The sequence below is a fragment of the Elephas maximus genome, chromosome 2 (genome assembly GCF_024166365.1).
Source record: "Elephas maximus indicus isolate mEleMax1 chromosome 2, mEleMax1 primary haplotype, whole genome shotgun sequence".
NCBI lineage: Eukaryota > Metazoa > Chordata > Mammalia > Proboscidea > Elephantidae > Elephas > Elephas maximus.
This window is the reverse complement of record NC_064820.1, coordinates 85,469,320-85,487,853: the sequence shown is the minus strand read 5'-3', so window position 1 is coordinate 85,487,853 and position 18,534 is coordinate 85,469,320. Positions and strand designations below refer to the sequence as shown.

Below are 18,534 nucleotides of genomic sequence, written 5' to 3'. Positions count from 1 at the left end.
GGTTCAGAAGAGGATGTGGAATGAAGGATATCATTGCTAATGTCGGATGAATCTTAGCTGAAAACCTTGAAGCACTTCCTGATGAAGGTCAAAGACCACATCCTTCCATATGGATTATATCTCAACATAAAGAAAGCAAAAATCCGCTCAAATGGACCAATAAGCAAATATCATGACAAATGGAGAAAATACGGATGTTGTCAAGAATTTCATTTTACTTGAATCCAGGATCAACGATCACTTAAGCAACAATCAAGAAATCAAACAACACATTGCACTGGGCACCTCTGCTGCAAAAGACCTCTTTAAAGTGTTAAAAAGCAAAGATGTTGGTTTGAGGACTAAGGTGCACCTGACACAAGCCATGGTATTTTCAATCACCTCATACGCACGCGAAAGCTGGACAATGGATAAGGAAGACCAAAGAAGAATTGATTCCTTTGAATTATGGTGTTGGCAAAGAATAATAGTGAACATACCATGGACTGTCAGAAGAATAAACAAATCCGTCTTGGAAGAAGTACTCTCAGAATGTTCCTTAGAAGCAAAGACCTAGACATGTTATCAGGAGGGACCAGTCAATGGAGAAGCACATCATGCTTGGTAAAGTAGGTCAGTGAAAAAGTGAAGAAGCTCAACGACATGGACTGACACAGTGGCTGCAACCATGGGCTGAAACATAGTAACCACTGTAAGGATAGTGTGGGACCAGGCGGTGTTTTTGTTCTCTTGTACATAAGGTTGCTATAAGTTGGAATCGACTTGATAGCACCTAAGAACAACAAGAAGTAAGGTAATTACATAGATAAATGTATAAGATAGTATAAGTGTATTTTTGTTTGTAATTCTTTTCTTTCTTATCACCTGATTTAAAAGACAACTGCATAAAGTAATAATTATAAGCCTGTGTTGATGGATACACAAGGCATAAAGATGTTATTTTATGATAACAATAATCAAATGTAGGGGGAAGGATTGAAGCCATGTAAGAGCAAAATTTTTGTATACTACTGAAATTAAATTAGAATTCATCTGAACTATATTGTTGTAAGATGCCAACTGTAATCTCCAGGGCACTCACTAAGAAAATATCTTAAAAAAAATGAAATGACAAGTGAATTCAAATGGTAAATTAGAAAATATTTATTTAACACAAAGGCAGTAAAGGAAGAATACTGTTGCCCTCAAACCAATTCTGATTCATGGCAAACCCATGTGTGCCACAGCAGAACTGTATCCCATACGGCTTTCAACGGCTGATTTTTGGGGTAGTAGACCACCAGGTCTTTCTTCTGAGGCATCTCTGGGAAGACTCGAACCTCCAACCTTTGGTTAGCAACCAAGCACATTCACTATCTGCACTACCTAGGGACTCCCAGAGAGGACTAGAGGAACAAATTAGGACCATATTTTGAGACACCTAACAGATTGGTATAAATTAAGTAGTTTGATAATACCACATTTGAACAATACATAAATCAGGGGGAAATTTCATATGTTCTAGTGGTAGTTTAAATTGCCACAACCACTTAGAAAAACAATTTAGCAATATCTTCTGAAGTTGCACATTTACTTATGCATTAGCCCAGAAATTCTACCCCTGGATATATACCCTAGAGAAGCTTTGGGCATGTGCCCAATGTCACATACACATTTAAGAATGTTATTAGCATCAGTGTTTGTAAGAGCAAAAAGCAAGAAACAACCCAGATGCTCATGATCAGGAGATAGATAAATTGTCAGACATTCACAAAATAAAACATTTAATAGCAATGACCAACTCGAAGGCAATTAACAACAACAAAAAGCACTGAAAATGAAGAAGCTATAGTTAGACACAACATAACAATCTCAGAAACACAATGTTGTGTGAAAATAGTAAGCTTCATATGACTACATGAAGAACGATACCACTTTTATAAATATCCCAAATAAACAAAAATAAACAAACATTTTTGGGGCATACGTATATACCAAGCAAAAAAAAATTAAGCAAGGAAATGATGAACACAATCTTCAGGACAATGGTTAATTCTTGGGGAGAGGAGAAAGGAGGCATAAATAGATAATTTCACTAAAGTCTGTGGTATTGTGTTTTATAACTTATGTATATTCTTTTGTAGGTAGCAAATACATTTTTAAAAGGTAATGGAAAAACAACTTTATATTAAAACAATCTTAAACGTGAAAATTCATACCTTCAACTATGCTGGACTTGGCAAGGAACCCTGAAGATGGTTTTAGAGCTCCATTGAATACAACAAAACTTGCACCTGTCACTGATTTAAAAAATGCAACAATTATTTACATTTTAACCTCCCATTTCATGTTACATTTGTTAAATGCATATTGTAGAGTATGACACATTTGAAGTATTCAATGAATGTCATGCCCACACTCCTTACATTAGAAAGCTAACCAAAAACCAAAGGTAAACCAAAAGCTAAGAAGTTTCCACAACACAACCAAACACGTCAGGGGTAGGGTCTGGGGACCATGGTTTCTGGGGACATCTAGGTCAACTGGCACAACAAAGTTTATTATGTTCTGCATCCCACTTTGGTGAGAGGTGTCTGGGGTATTAAAAGCTTGAGAGTAGCCATCTAAGATGCATCAATTGGTCCCAACCCACCTAGAACAAAGAAGAATGAAGAACACCAAAGACACAAGGAAAGTATTAGCCCAAGAGACAAAAAGGACCACATAAATCAGAGACTCCATCAGTCTGAAACCGGAAGAACTAGATGTGCCTGGCTATCACCAGTGACTGCCCTGACAGAGAGTCCCTGATGAAGCGGGAGAAAAGTGGGGTGCAGAAATCAAATTCACATAAAAAGACCAGATTTAATGGTCTGAGACTATAGGAACCCCAGAAGACACAGCCCCCTGACTCTGTGGTAACCCAGAACTAAAACCATTCCAGAAGCCAACTCTTCAGACAAAGATTAGACTGGGCAATAAAACATAAAGTAATACTTGTGAAGAGTATGCTTCCTAGTTCAAGTAGAGACATGAGACTAAATGGGCAGCTCCTGTCCAGAGGTGAGATGAGAAGGCAGAAAGGGATAGGAGCTGGTTGAATGGACAAAGGAAATCCAGGGTGGAAAGGGGGAGTGTGCTGTCACATTATAGAGATAGTAACTAGAGTCTAATAATAATATATGTATACATTTTTGTATGAGAAACTAACTTGAGCTGTAAACTTTCACCTAATGCACAATTAAAAAAAAAAAACCCCAAAGGAAACAAAATTAACATAAAACATTGCATAAACCAAAAAACCTAATCCATTGCTGTCGAGTCAATTCAGACTCATAGCGACCCTACAGAACAGGGTAGAAGTGCCCCATAGGGTTTCCGAGGAGCAGCTGGTGGATTTGAACTGATGGTCTTTTGGTTAGCAGCCAAGCTCTTAACCACTGGGTAACTTAATGTTTGTATCTAATAATTGTACTATTCAGAATGTTTGAGCCTGTGTCAGTGATGGTATGAAAAATCCAATGTCTTCTACTGATGAGAATGTAAATCAACAATCTCTATGAATGATAACACGACAATATCTATTAAAATTACAAGTGGCACATATACTCTGATGTTTCCACTTCTAGGAATTTATCCTATAGATAGGTTCACAGGTATGCAGAATGCCAAAGTACCAAGTTACTCACTGTAGCATTTTTATAAATAACCAAGGATGGGTAACAAGTATGTCTACCAATAAACCAAACCAAACCCAGTGCCGTCGAGTCGATTTCAACTCATAGCGACCCTATAGAACAGAGTAGAACTGCCCCATAGAGTTTCCAAGGAATGCCCGGCGGATTCAAACTGCCAACCCTTTGGTTAGCAGACGTAGTACTTAACCACTACACCGCCAGGGTTTCCTGTCTACCAATAAGGGACAGTTAAATGATGTATACTTACAAAATGGAAAGTTATGTAGAATGAAAAGTTCTTTACATACTGTTGTCGTTGTGTGCTGTCAAGTTGATTCCAACTCACAGAGACCCTATATGACAAGAGCAGAACTGCCCCATAGGGTTTCCCCTAAGCTATAATCTTTATGGGAATAGACTGCCAGGTCTTTTCTCCCACAAAGCCACTGGTGGGTTCGAACTGCTGACCTTTTGGTTAGCAGCTAAGCCCTTAACTGCTGCACCTGCAGGGCTCCTTCCTAAACTTCATATACTAACATAGAATAAACTCCAAGGTATGTTAACGACAACAACAAAAAAAGCAAGGTACAGAAGAGATGTTATGACTTGTTTAAAAAAGTCAAAATAAGGAATTGTGTGTATGAGTTTGCATGAATATATAAACAAGCAAAAATGTCCCTACAAACTTATATAAGAAACTGGTAATACCCTATGAATGCACTAGGGCTGATGATATCAAAATGAATACAATCTTCCAAGTGCAATGTAACCCAAGAGAAAAACACAAATAGAATGGATTGCTTAACCTATTTGTGTAGCGGAAACTTTAAAGTATACTGCCTTATCACTACCAATTCAGCAAATTTTCCCCTTTGAAAGGAATGATATTAATTGAGATGGTTTTATGAGTTAGCATCAGGAACCACAGCTCTCACCTTTCCTAGGATGGCCAGTTGCACGGTTGGCTTGTGTTTGATAAACTCCATCATTCTGTACACAGACTAGATGAGAATCTGCTTCTGTACTAAAACTAGCTCCAATGCTAATGACATGCTCATTAGAAGAATTTATTACTTTCATTACCTGGGAGGAAAAACACTCATTTAGAAACGCTATTAACATTTTATGCCTTTATTGGTTACAATAATTCAAAGTCATATTCTTGATCAGCTTCGTAATTATCAAATTTTGGTCTGGGCAACTCCCTGGAATGTGAAAGATATAAATGCTTTAAAATAAAACACTAAGAATAAAGATGAAAAAAACAGTAGCTAAACAAATTCCTTACTAGGAAACAAACTCTAAAATTTTAAAAATAATGTTTTTTTTCCATTGCATATTAAATAGTCTGATTCAAAACAAACAAAAAATTATGACACAATTCTAAGGAAATCCAATGTTTAAAAACTGTCTTCAAAATTCAAAAAAGCAATTATACTTACTTCGCTATATTTTTTCCGAGGTATTTTTATGCAGCTTTTGCCCATTTCCATATGAATCAAGAGCTGATCTATATTATGCAAGGTATACTGGTAATTTCGAAGGTCCTACATAAAATAATCACATTTCCATAATCTTTAAACTACTATCCATGAACATCAACCCACTTAGTAAACCTTTTTTTAAGAGTATCCATCAGTTCAAGGCTTCTGATACATAAATATCAAAATACCATCCATGAAGCCAGTACCAGCTAAAGAAAACCAACCAATCCTTCCAGCTACTCCACATCAATTACAAAGACTATCATTCTCAGGAAGAATTCTATAGTATTTGGGGCTGAACTCCTCTTTATACTTACAGATCTTTCAAAATAGAAAAGGTCTTCAAACTGAACATGGATAAAGTAAAGTGAGTCCACTGAAATACTTCTCTATGTGTCTCAGTTATCTAGTGCTGCTATAACAGAAATACCATTAATGGGTAGCTCTAACAAATAGAAATTAATTTTCTCACAGTTTAGGAGGCTACAAGTCCAAATTCAGGGTGCCAGCTCTAGAAGAAGGCTTTTTTTCTCTGTTGGCTCTGAAGGAAGGTCGGGTTTGTTTGGGCTTCTGCTCCTGGGTGATCTTCACGTGTTTTGGCATCTCTGGTCCCCCAACTCTGCTCTGCTCACTTGTTTAACCTCTTTTATACCTCAAAGGAGACTGACTCAAGATACACCCTACACTAACCCTGTCTCCGTAACAAAGGCAACCCATTCCCAAATGGGATTATAACCATAGGCACAGAGTTTAAGATTTACAACACACATTTCTGGGGGACATAATTCAATCCATAATACTATGGTAACAGGTAAATACAAAATTACAGAAATCAGAGATGTAAGGGAACCTCAGACGTAATCTAATTAAACCCGTCCTATTACAAACGAAGAAACAAAGTCCGTAGTTCGCTCAAAATCACAAAACTGACTAACTTTATTAACACTTTTATTAAAATTTCAACAACTGTATAGCGGTCTCACATTATCTAAATATGTTAGAACTGCAGCAGAATCAATGAAAAGGCAATTAGAGTCACAAAAAATTAGAGTCAGGCACACATAAATCACTGTTGTGGGCTGCCATGGAGTCAGCCCTCAACTCATTTCTCCTTACACACAATGGGGTTGGACGGTTGTGATCCACAGGGTTTTCAATGGCTGATTTTCAGAAATGAACCACCAGCCTTTCCATCTTGGTCTAGAAGCTCTGCTGAACTGGTGCTCAGCATCATAGCAACATACAAGACTCCACTGACGTATACATGGTGGCTACACACGAGATGCACTGGCCAGGAAAGAGCCCAGATCTCCCCCATGGAAGGTAAGAATTCTACCCCTGAACTACCACTGCCCTCTTGCACACAAATTAGGAGCTATTATATTCTGAAAAGCAATTTGTCAGAAACAGAGCACATTCATATTAAATGAATTAGGATTTATTATAGATGAACTTTCAATATGCCAAACATGCCAAATTAAAATTGAGAAATATAAATGTGTGAAATTTGCTAAATAAACTTAAGCAGTTACAAAAACAATAAAATATTTCAATTACTCACAACAAGTAAATTCATAATAGTGTGTCCTATTTCTCCAAAAAGAGGTTTTCGGCCTCTGATACTTGTTAGAGGAGCAGGATACGCTGTACATAAGAAAGTATAACTGGTAACTGACAACAATAATCAAAAAAGTACTTTTACTCCCATTTTTCAAACAAGCAAACCAGGTAACTCAATATGAAATACGAATTCTTAACTGCATACACTGACCCAAACTCTGATATTATGGCTAAATACCACCCAATCAGTTCTTCAGGGAAATGAAAGATGACTAACTTCTACTGTGCATCTACTAGATGCTACATTCAGTTGGGAGCTTTATATACATTACCTTATTTAAAACTCTCCAACAACCCAATGAGCTAAGTATGACTATACCTATTTTACAGATGAAAAAGTTGAAACAGAGAGATCAACCAACTTGCTCATCATGACTAAGTTAATCAGTGGTGAAACAGATTTGAAACTAGGCTTGTCTGATTCAAAACCATTTAATCTTTTCATTATATGTGTTGTTTCCACAATATTATAGCAGCTGTAAAACTAGACGTAATCAGCTAGACCTCTATAAAATTCTGATAATTTAAAGAGAAACAAAAGAACTAAAGATTTTTAAGCCATTTACAATTAATATTCCATTGTGCTAATTGTGGATAATAGTAAACTTTTATAGTTCTTGGATTGACAAAGGAAGTATACAGAGTAACAGAGAAGTCCATGCAGAGACGGGGAAGGGACATGGTACCTGTCACCTAAACATTTTTCTCTTTCTTTGTTGTTGTTGTTGTTGTTAGATGCCATCGAGTCATTTTTGACTCATAGCAACCCCATGTGACAGAGGAGAACTGGCCCATAGGGTTTTCTAGGCTGTAACCTCTATGGGAGCAGATTGTCAGGTCTTTCTCCTGCAGAGCCACTGGGTAGGTTAGAACCGCCAGCCTTTTGGTTAGCAGCCTAGTGCTTGATCGTTGTGCCACTGGGGTTCTCTTTCTTTTTTCCCATTTTCCCATTGCCGTCGACTCATAGCGACCCTTTTCTTTACAGCAGTATAAATATAGCATACCAAAAATAAAGGATACTTTACTGGCAATGCAGCAGGGCCTCTGGAGGAAAAGGAAGATAAAGAAAGGAAAGCAAGACTATTTCTAACATGATAAAAAGCAGAGATATTTTAAACAGTTCTTGGTTTAAGTCATTCTCAAATTAACCTTTCTAATATTTACTACACAAACTTTCTCAACTTTCTAAGAGACCACCACACACCTGACTTTTTTAAAGACTTGAGACAGAGTAACATACATCCTTGCTATACAAGGATATTTTGGGTACTTGTATATTTTAGATATTTTGTAATTCTAAAAAGAGCAACTAAATTATTTCAAGGACAGAGGATCTAGAATGGAAAAAAAAAATCAAGACATTAGTGTTAAAAGACATTAAACTGATAAAGGAAATGATTAAGGTAAATGATGACTTCATCACCTTCCATGAAGGAGGGAGGGAGCAACCTATGCAGCTTGATCAAAGTAATTTTATCTAAAACATTATCCTCAACAGGTTATGGGGCTTAGGATGACATACTGTCAGAGTTAAAAAGGGACTTCATAAGTGATCTACTCCAGCATTTAAAGACATGCTAAACAAGTTCTATCAACATACAAGAGGAGATAATCTCCATCTGAAAATTACTAATTTGAGACAGTTGTTTTCAGTCTTTAATCTTGGGACTCTAATTTCTGCCATTAGCTTTTCCATATTTACATTACCTCTGTAACAAAATACATACACACGTTCCAACTTCATGACTATGGAGGCATGGACATCAATAATGTCAAAGTACTAGTCAATCTAAAATTCGGCAGAACGTAAAGAGCTCAGAAAACTGCTAGGATTAGTTAACTTCTACATAAAAAACAAACCAACCAAACCCATTGCCACTGAGTCGATTCTGACTCATAGCGACCCTACAGGACAAACCAGAACTGCCCCATAGCATTTCCAAGGAGCACCTGGTGGACTCAAACTGCTGACTTTTTTGGTTAACAGCCATAGCTCTTAACCACTATGCCACCAGGGTTTCCAACTTCTACATATTACTGGTGATTTGCCCTCATCATCCCCAAACAGCCATTACACCTTCACAATTCCAATCCCTGTGATCTTTTGAGAAGTCCTTCATGCTGCTCTGTAATTTCCCTACATTCTGTTTGGGGAAAATAGACTTACTAGAAGTGATACTGGCCAAAACACCCACCAAATTTGCAGATATGTTCCATAATGATTTAAGAGTAGCTTTTTTTAGTATATTTTTTTTTAGTATATTGTTCTAACCTTCCATAAAATAGCCTTCACCTATTAGTATCAGAGACAAAATATTAGACTGAATGGATGAAACATTTCACTCAGAATAAAATTTCTTAAGCTCTTTGATTCACACAGTACAGAACCTGAAAGTTGAATTTTGCTACTGTATACCCGATTTAATAGAATCACGTATTTAAACTCTTCAAATGCTAGGAACGTTCCTAAAATCAGAGTTCAATAAAATTGCCAAATAGAGAAATTTACCTAAATTTCTCTTTCACTGTGTCCATTCTGAAACAGTAATGATCACTTTCATAATTTTCCTACAGGAAAATACCTATTAAATTACATTAGAATCAAATGCCTAAAATTTCATTAGATGTGATGTGCTTCACATACAATAAATATATTATTTCCCGAAAAAAGTCAGGGATAAAGAAATGGTGGGAATTCACAAATGTTTAATACTAGAAATGATTTAGACTTAGAAATAACTATACACATAAACCTGGACCATTATTTCAAAATAGCTTTAGAATCTCTGCTTTTGTCAAGAGTAGCTATGTAAACATGCACATTCTTTCTCTCTCATATATACATATATATAAACAATACAGTCTATATCACTTTGGGTGATACAAATATAAGGAACCCCAAGCTCAGAAAAGATGAGAACCACTATTTTTAAGTATTCCCTTATTACCTAAAAATAGTTAACTCTTGACTACAGTCAGCAACTGAAAAGAATTGGCAATGAAAACCCAAAACTCCTTTATCTTTGGTTTTATGATTTGGACAAATTGAGACTGCAATAATTTATCTTCTCAATACGTAGGCAACATAAAAAACGAAGTTCCTACAGTACATGCTTTTAAGAAATCTTTCATAAAGAAATAATACTTTCCCAAATTGTCATAAAAAGGCCAGACTTAACGGTCAGACTGGGACTAGAGGGACCCTGGAGGCCACGGTCCCCAGACCTTCTGTTACCCAAGACAAGAACCATTCCAAAAGCCAACTTTTCAGACAGGGACTGGGCTGGAATATGGGATGGAAAATGATACTGGTGAAGAACGAGCTTTTTGCATCAAATAGACACAGACTATGTTTGCATCTCCTGTCTGGAATGGAGATGAGAGGACAGAGGGGGACAGAAGCTACCCGAATGGACACGAGAAAAGAGAGTGGAGGGGAAAACTGTGCTATCTCATTAGAGGGAGAGCAATCAGGAGTGTATAGGAAGGTGTATGGAAACCCTGGTGGCGTTGTGGTTAAGTGCTACAGCTGCTAACCAAAGGGTATGCAGTTTGAATCCGTCAGGCGCTCCTTGGAAACTCTATGGGGGCAGTTCTACTCTGTGCTATAGGGTCACTATGAGTCAGAATCGACTTGACAGCACTGGGTTTGGTTTTTGGTTTAGCAAGGTGTACGCAAATTTTTATATGAGAGACTGACCTGATCTGTAAACTTTCACTTAAAACACAATAAAAATTAATTAAAAAAAAAATAATAATACTTTCAAAGTTTTTTACGTTCTATTTCAAAATTAAAAAAGAAATTAAGGTAAATTAATATCATAATTTCCGAACATCTAGAAGCTTTATGACATACCAAGGTTGTCTAGACTAATTTGACAGTAGAAAAGCGTTGGTTTGGAATTTTAAAAGCATACAATAACATTCCCATTAATCCATTCAAAAATTAATGTTAATGAATTACCTAAAATTCTTATTTTATATTCAGTATATCTGAACCTATGTAATTTAGCTTATCATTCTAAAACTTACCTTTATATTCTGCACCCAGTCTCAACATTAAACGCATAGGAAACACCTTTGCCCAGGGAATCTCTAGCTTCTGGATAAGAATTCCACAAAGAAAAGGATTACTTGGTAAGGGGAGATCATCAAGTTTCTGAAAAGTAGGTGTAATAAACAAGAATCCTCCATGATCTTTGCTACTGAGAAAACTCTCAGTAAAGGTAATATTGTCCAAGTTTCCTATGTATTTTCCTAGAAAAAATATAAGAATTTTACGTTATTATTGTTTTTAAAGAGGCATTCTCAGTTTGAGTATCCCAATATAACCTCCATAAGTAAAGCAATGTAGACTTTTTTTTTTTTTTTGCTTATTTCCACTCTTTAAGAAACATCTACTGAAGACCTTCTGTGCTCAAAGATCAATTATTCCTGGACACTGGGGACTATGAACAAAAACTGAAAATATTTCTAGCCATTAAAAAAAACCCACTGCTGTCGAGTCGATTCTGACTCATAGCAACCCCGCAGGACAGAGTAGAACTGCCCCATAGTCTTCCAAGAGTACCTGGTGGATTTGAACTGCCGATCTTTTGGTTAGCAGCTGTAGCTCTTAACCACTACACCACCAGGGTTTCCTTGCTAGCCACAGGTAATTTAAAATTTTTGATCTTACTACTTGATCAACCAAAAGATTGTGCTGTGTCCCCAATATCATACAGACAGTAAAAAAAAAAAAAGTATACAGACACGTTTAAAAAAAAAATCCACAAGGCACATATATTTTCATTTTTAAAATCCAAATAAAAAGTCTGTGTAAAGACACTAATTACATAAAATGCTATATTTAAGAAAAGTGAAAATGATGATTAAGATCCTTTAAGAAATCAGCAATCTCAACACAAAATAAATCTTTACTAGTTAGCATAGCCAAAAGCATAAGTGCCTTTACTAATTTATCTATTTCCTAGTCTGAACAGTCCAAAATAAAGTGCTATACCTTTTAGAGCATCCTTATAAATGGTGATAAACAGTTTGAAGATGTCCTTAGGAATAGTATCTTCATTTGGCAAACATAACAATAGAATTATAATTTCTGCCTGTCCCAAGCCATGCAATCCATTGGTTGAGAAGTACCAATATTTGTCTGAGGAATCTTAAGTGATAAAAGCATACAACTATAAATGTCAACTTCTATTAACCAGAAAAACTAAAAATAATTGTCCTTGGCATGAAGCACAACTATTCAAATTCCTTATTTTTTCAGTGCTTTCCCCACAAAAGCTTTAAGTTGAATTGCATAAGATTAGTGTGAAAAAGAGAAAGCATAAAGGATCAACTTAAGGAGTCAATTAACAAATAACACTTAAATAAAAGATGAAAATGTGGTGGGTAAGAATTAGGTTAGTTTCGAAGAGAATGAAATGCTGATGCTAAAATCTATTATTGAGGATTATTTACTTCTAATTAGGTCATATGTCACTCACTTTAAAATTATCTTTTATTGCTGCTAAATCAGGATTCCTGTTAATCCAATGACCAAATTTCCATTTATCTAGAAGCTATTAGAGATCAGTCAATTGTACCATGAGCATCAAAATACAACTCAGGTATAAGCCCATGACCTTAACCTAGGACTGACTAAGAGATGGCAGTAAAAATCTGAAAGCTGGTATTTCAAGTCCCACTGAGTATAAATTTGCAACATTTATTTATAGTTATACCTACCTGAAAAACCAATATCCAAAGTTGCCTATTTTCATTGTTGTCTGTCAAAATCTAATTTGAAGATGTAATTAATTCAGAAATCCTGCTTAACAATTAGGCAAAGACAGAAGAATCATTACTTACAAAATACCAACTTGACATTCACGAGTAGATTAGCATTTAGGACAAATGTAACAGGATGAAGCCCTTCACCTTCAAGAAGCAAAATGATCTGCTCACGAGATGGATGTTCTTCTACTACGGGCACTAAACAATGAAAATAATATATTAATTATGATAAATATAACTTACTATGAAAAAATGTTAAATATGCTTACAATGAAAAAACAAATTTATAATCCACCGATGCCTGATCAAATTTAAAGAACAAAAGCAAATGAGTTTCATAAACCCAATCAACACCCTCCACAATTGTTACACACTATTTTTACTTTCTATCTCTGTAAAGATATTAATCCTGTAATACATATAAAACCCAAAAACCCAACCCATTGCCATCAAGTCAACTGCAACTCACAGCAACGCTACAGGACAGAACAGAACTGCCCCACAGGATTTCCAAGGCTATACATCTTTATGAAAGCAGACTGTCACATCTTTCTCCCACATCTTTCAAACCACCAACTTTTCAGTTAACAGCCAAATGCATAACCACTACACCGCCTGGGCTATGTAATACACATAAATCTTGATAATTTGATAAACCAAATTATGTTGATCACACAGGATATTTACACAATTTTACCACCTTGAAAGTTTTAAGACATTTTTGTAAAATGGATTTTAGTTTGCCAGTCACTCCGATTATAATTTTTGAAATTTACACTCTGTGAAAGCAGTCTGGAGCCATTATCTATGCTGCTTGTTACCATATGCCCTACTGCAGTGACAGGTAGTAAAAAAAAATCTTGACAATCAATAGGAAAATATGCATGGCATGCAAAGAACAGGGCTTAAGGTATTTTTGCCATTACAGCTAGGTTCATGAAATAGTTCCTACTGACAGAACAGAAACCCCAAGCCTCATTCGCCTACACGTAATTATCATGCAGAGAACAAAACCATTTCATGTTGCTGGATGCAGCGTAATGCCTAGGACAAGTACCTATCCTAGGGAACCACTCCAAGGTGGGAGCTAGCCACAGAATCTCAAGCTTGAAAAGGATCTTAGAAATCATCTAGGTTCTCTTCTTTTACGGAAGAAACTGAGGCCCAACAAGGTTAAATAACATGCTTTAAGTCATACATGTAATAAATAGTAGAAAAAGGAACTAAAATTCCTGGCTCTCAATCCTATACTCTTTTCTTTAAGTATCATGTGGTTAAAAAAAATTAATAGGAAGTCAAAACTCTAATACACCAGGAATATTTTTCAGAGCTATAAGTCTATGAGTTTCCCTATTGTACCGAATGTAAAAGCCCAGGTGTGATAAATGAATCATGCAATTCAACTCAAAAGCCAACTTTTTTAAGGCTATTTTACATAAGGTTTTTTGTAAACTAAAGCTACTATCCATAATGCATATTACAACAAAACTTAAGTTAAAAAAAAATGCATTTTCCAACAAAATTCATGAGCACCTTCTTTAAAAATATACATATATTTTTAACTTAAATAACTGTTATCCTACCTGATCCCATTTCTCCAGATGCAACCAGAAGTGGGGGCAAACTGTCCTCATCATTGGGTAGAAGACTAATCTTATTGGAAACATACTTGTCAATACCACACAGTAATTTATAATCTGAAATACTCGCAACAGGTAAATTATTGTTTACTAAGACAACACCAACAGGACTAGATGGTTGCTCAATTTCTGCAAAAACATCATCCTCTACTACAAAAGAACCAGAAGTAGGTAACCCCTCAGTTCCTGGGTTGATAGGCAGTTTTTCCACAGATGAATCCTGAGAAATTGGGTTTTGAATAATCTCATTTCTTGTATTATCTCCTATCTCATTTGGTTTTTCCACTGTAGTAGAATGGGCATAATCCACTGTGTTTTCCAGCTATAAAATATAGAATTAAAAAAAAAAAATCAGTTCATACTCCTTTTTCAACTGTGAAATCTTGATCTACAGACACACATCTTTTCAATAAAATAAAAGCCAAAATGGCTCAGATATTCTTTTGAGGTACCGTTTCCGAAGAAACTGTGCCACTTTACTTCTTTAACTTCAGAAGCATACAGTATTTTAGTTTTAGCTTTACAAGATGCTTGGGGAGGTATTAATAACTTTAATTTCATATACTGGAAAAATGAGGCAAGGAAAACCTCAGGATCCTGTACCATATCACACAACGAACAGGCAAGCTTAGTTCAATCCTTATGACAGTCTCTCCTTATGATATTCCAAACAGCTTGGGCAGGAGAGGGTAAGGGGAAAGTAGTCAGGAAGCAGAATGGTAGGTAAGTCCACAGTAGTAGCCACCTGGAATTACTTACACATAAGTCTGCTTCAATAAAGTCTCTTTCTTTTTACACTGGCCAAACCGGAATTAATACCAAATGAGAACCATTTATGAACTCAAATAATACTTATTAGCCTGTTTAGAACTTTCATTTTGTTGAAATATCAAATTCTCAATCAAAGTAGGCCCTAGCTAAGAAACAAACCTTCAGTAATTATGGCTACTGGTAAAATCTAGCTCATGAATGCTTACTGACAAACAGCATACATTTACTTGGTATGTGAACTCCAACAGAGCAGGAAGGTATCCTCTTGTCTAATGCTGTATACTTAAGATCTATCTGATGATTAACACAGAGCAAGTGTTCAATAAATATTTGTTTAATGAATGAAAACATACCTAATTCATGCATTAATACTTGCCCCGATGAGTATTTTAGTACTTTACAATCACAGTTCTTAGTGGACTATGGTTCTATGTTAGGTATTTTCTATTTAACACCTACACACTTGTATAAGTACAAACATAAAATACCACCAGTAGATACTTCCGTGAATGTATGAAAATCACTAAACAAATATTAGTCTAAATTAAATGACTAAATCCCAGTTCCATTTCCCTATACCAGTAGTTCTCAAAATGTGGTGTGGGGATCCCTGAGGTCCCTGGGACCCTTTCAGAGAGTCACTGAGTACCTTGGATTTTCTTCATATAATTTAACCAAAAAAAAAAAAAAAATTACAAGACTGAATGTAGAAGCAGATGTGAGAATACATCTGTCTTCTATTAAGCCAGACACTGAAGAAATTTACAAAAATGTAAAACAATACCAGTCTTCTCACTAAATGCCTTTGTTTTGAAGAATATTGTTTTTCATAAAACTAGTATTTCTATTAACCTAACAGGTTTATTTTTTAAGTAATTTTTAAATTTTTTCTCAATTTTAATATCGTTAATTACCAATAGATATAGCCCACATAATCTATAGTTCTTTGGTGTCCTCAGTAACTCTGAAGAATATAAAGAGGTCCCAAGACCAAAAAATTTGAGAATCATTGTCTTAAACAGACATTGTTTTTGTTGTTAAGCGCTGCCAAGTCAGTTCTGACTCACAGCGATCCTATGAACAATAGAATGAAACACTCTCTCTGTCTTGCACCATTCCCACAATCGTTGCTATGCTTGAGCCCACTGTTGCAGCAACTGTGTCAATCCACTTTGTTGAGGGCCTTCCTCTTTTTCACTGACCCTGCACTTTACCAAGCATGATGTCCTTCTCCAGGGACTGGTTCCTCCTGATAACATGTCCAAAGTACATGAGACGAAATCTTGCCATCCTCACTTCTAAGGAGCATTCTGGCTGTACTTCTTCTAAAACAGATTTGTTCGTTCTTCTAGCAGCCCATTAAAGTATATTTAATATTCTTTGCCAATTCCATAATTCAAAGGCATCGATTCTTCTCTGGTCTTCCTTATTTATTGTGCAGCTTTCGCACGCATAGGGGACAACTGAAAATACCACGGCTTGGGTCAGGCACACCTTAGTCCTCAAAGCGACATTTTGCTTTTGAACACATTAAAGAGATGTTCTGCAGCAGATTTTCCCAATGCAATATATCATTAAATGCAAAACTGACATTAAACAAGGCAAAATCTAAAACATCTTCACTACATCAATTCGGTTCTCATTTTATCAAACTCAAGGCATTTAAAGAAGCTCAAAGCATTGAAGAAAAAAGTACTCTAATATCAAATTATCACACAAGGAAGTATCTACAAAATAAAATTTTATTAAATTAAGAGGCCATTGTTTAGATTCCTTACCAAGGGCATATCAGGTAAGAGAGGACTAAAGTCTTCAGAACATCTTTTATTTCCAGATGATAATTTTGTTGTATCTGCAACTTCACCATTGGGCAATATACCATCTGCAAACCGTACCCTCTTCTGTTCTTTAGAACACAATCCTACAATTAGTTGAAAAAGCAAAACATTTTAATTTGGTACTACTGCAATGGTTTAATATCAAATGGGTCAGGAAAAGTATTCAAAAGCTTTTTAAAAATTGTCATGCTCTTTAGAGCATGTCGTCCAGGTTTACAACTCTCTGCAACATACACTGTTCATGCAAACATGGGCAGCAGAAAATCAAAAGGTTGCTGTGAATGAACTGTCCTGTCTGTTACTGCACAGAGGGGGATACCGACTACAACCTGGAGGATAAACCTCCTCCTCCATCCCCACAACGTTGCTATCTAGTGGTGAGCCCTGACTCTCAGGGCTGCAAAGGCCTAGAGACAGCTTTTTGTCATTCATCTACCCTGTAGGGAAATCTTTTTCTAATCCACACAAAGGAAGCATATTAGACCAGGGATGGCCCTGGAAATGAGGTACTCAGAAAAGGGGCAGACCACAGAGGTTATACCTTAAAGACACTAGGGGCAGATTTAAAGCCTGCATTATTGAGGCTAGGCTTGTGAGTGTGGAGTGGAGATGGAATAAATTTAGGGACTAAGGCATAGGGGCAAAAAGTGCAGTGGACTGGAGAAGGACAGAGAAGCAAAGTAAAACATAAAGAAGGGAAAGAGGCATAAAAAGTCTAAAAAAGAAAACAGGATCACTTGTACATAAGAAGTCAGTTCTTAATTTTATTTACTTAACGAGAGAAGCACAATTTTTTTATTCTTACAATGTGAATACTGAACTTTATTAATATGTTAAAACTAATCAGATAATCCCAAGTTTGGAGAAATAACTATGTATCAGCATAACTGTTCTCTTGTTATAAAGCATCCATAAAGTTATGAAAATCACTGCCAGATGATTTTAGAATATAAAAATCAAAAGGCTTGGTATCTACTTTCCAGAACATAATACAGGTAACACAGAAAAAATCAGAATAATATACATATTTTTGCCTTATGACTGGACATATGAACGATACATTTACAATTTAATAACTTAGGTTGTCAATATAAGACATTCTGTAAATATTTTTAAAACAAATTGATTTACATTTGTATCTATAATATACAACTGAGTACAATTAATCTCCTTATTTGTTACGATAAATGGAAAACAGGTACCGAAAAGATAAAATGAAGTCCAAAACAATAGTCAGAAGAATCTGAATTTGCCTTTGACTGACATCTATAGTTTTTAGCATGTAACAGACTAATAATTTGTTTAAAAACATATACCTGCTTTACTTAAGATCCCAAACTATGACAAGCAGTAAGAAAAAACAGAGAGGCCAAAGAGTTAAAAACAGATTTTTAAGGAAAAGGAGATATGCCAGCTATTTACCTAGTATCTCTCAATCCTAAGTCCACCTTTTAATACAGTGCTCTTTGATGGCTGGCTAGGGGCCTGAACACTACAAATCTGAGACTCCCTTTCTAGCTGGCTTTGCTGATTCTGACCATGGTAAGCACCAGTAAGAGACTGGAAAGTGGGAAGAAAAGGGAGTCTTTCTATTTCTAGCTCCTGCAGGGATCTGTGCGGCAACAGCAGCAGCTGATATAGCTGCATGTCCCAGGATTTTCAATGCTCCTAACATCAACCCTGGAACACTTCTTGTTATCTAAGCACTAACCCTATCACAGGCCCCTAGATGATTCCAGCATTTGCC

At 36.0% G+C, this 18,534-nt stretch overlaps 1 protein-coding gene across 2 annotated transcripts in view; it reads right to left on the bottom strand.

Annotated features, from left to right (window-relative positions):
- The window catches only part of ZFYVE16 (zinc finger FYVE-type containing 16), a 52,575-nt gene that overhangs the window by 9,446 nt on the left and 24,595 nt on the right, over positions 1-18,534 (bottom strand). For both annotated transcript variants that reach the window (XM_049866638.1, XM_049866631.1), the window contains 9 exons: positions 16,728-16,870; positions 14,122-14,500; positions 12,614-12,736; positions 11,763-11,918; positions 10,793-11,017; positions 6,702-6,784; positions 5,099-5,203; positions 4,592-4,739; positions 2,199-2,279 (listed from right to left, as the gene is read on the bottom strand). In XM_049866638.1, coding sequence (XP_049722595.1) covers positions 2,199-2,279; positions 4,592-4,739; positions 5,099-5,203; positions 6,702-6,784; positions 10,793-11,017; positions 11,763-11,918; positions 12,614-12,736; positions 14,122-14,500; positions 16,728-16,870 — 1,443 coding nt within the window. The remainder of the gene's footprint in view (positions 1-2,198; positions 2,280-4,591; positions 4,740-5,098; positions 5,204-6,701; positions 6,785-10,792; positions 11,018-11,762; positions 11,919-12,613; positions 12,737-14,121; positions 14,501-16,727; positions 16,871-18,534) is intronic.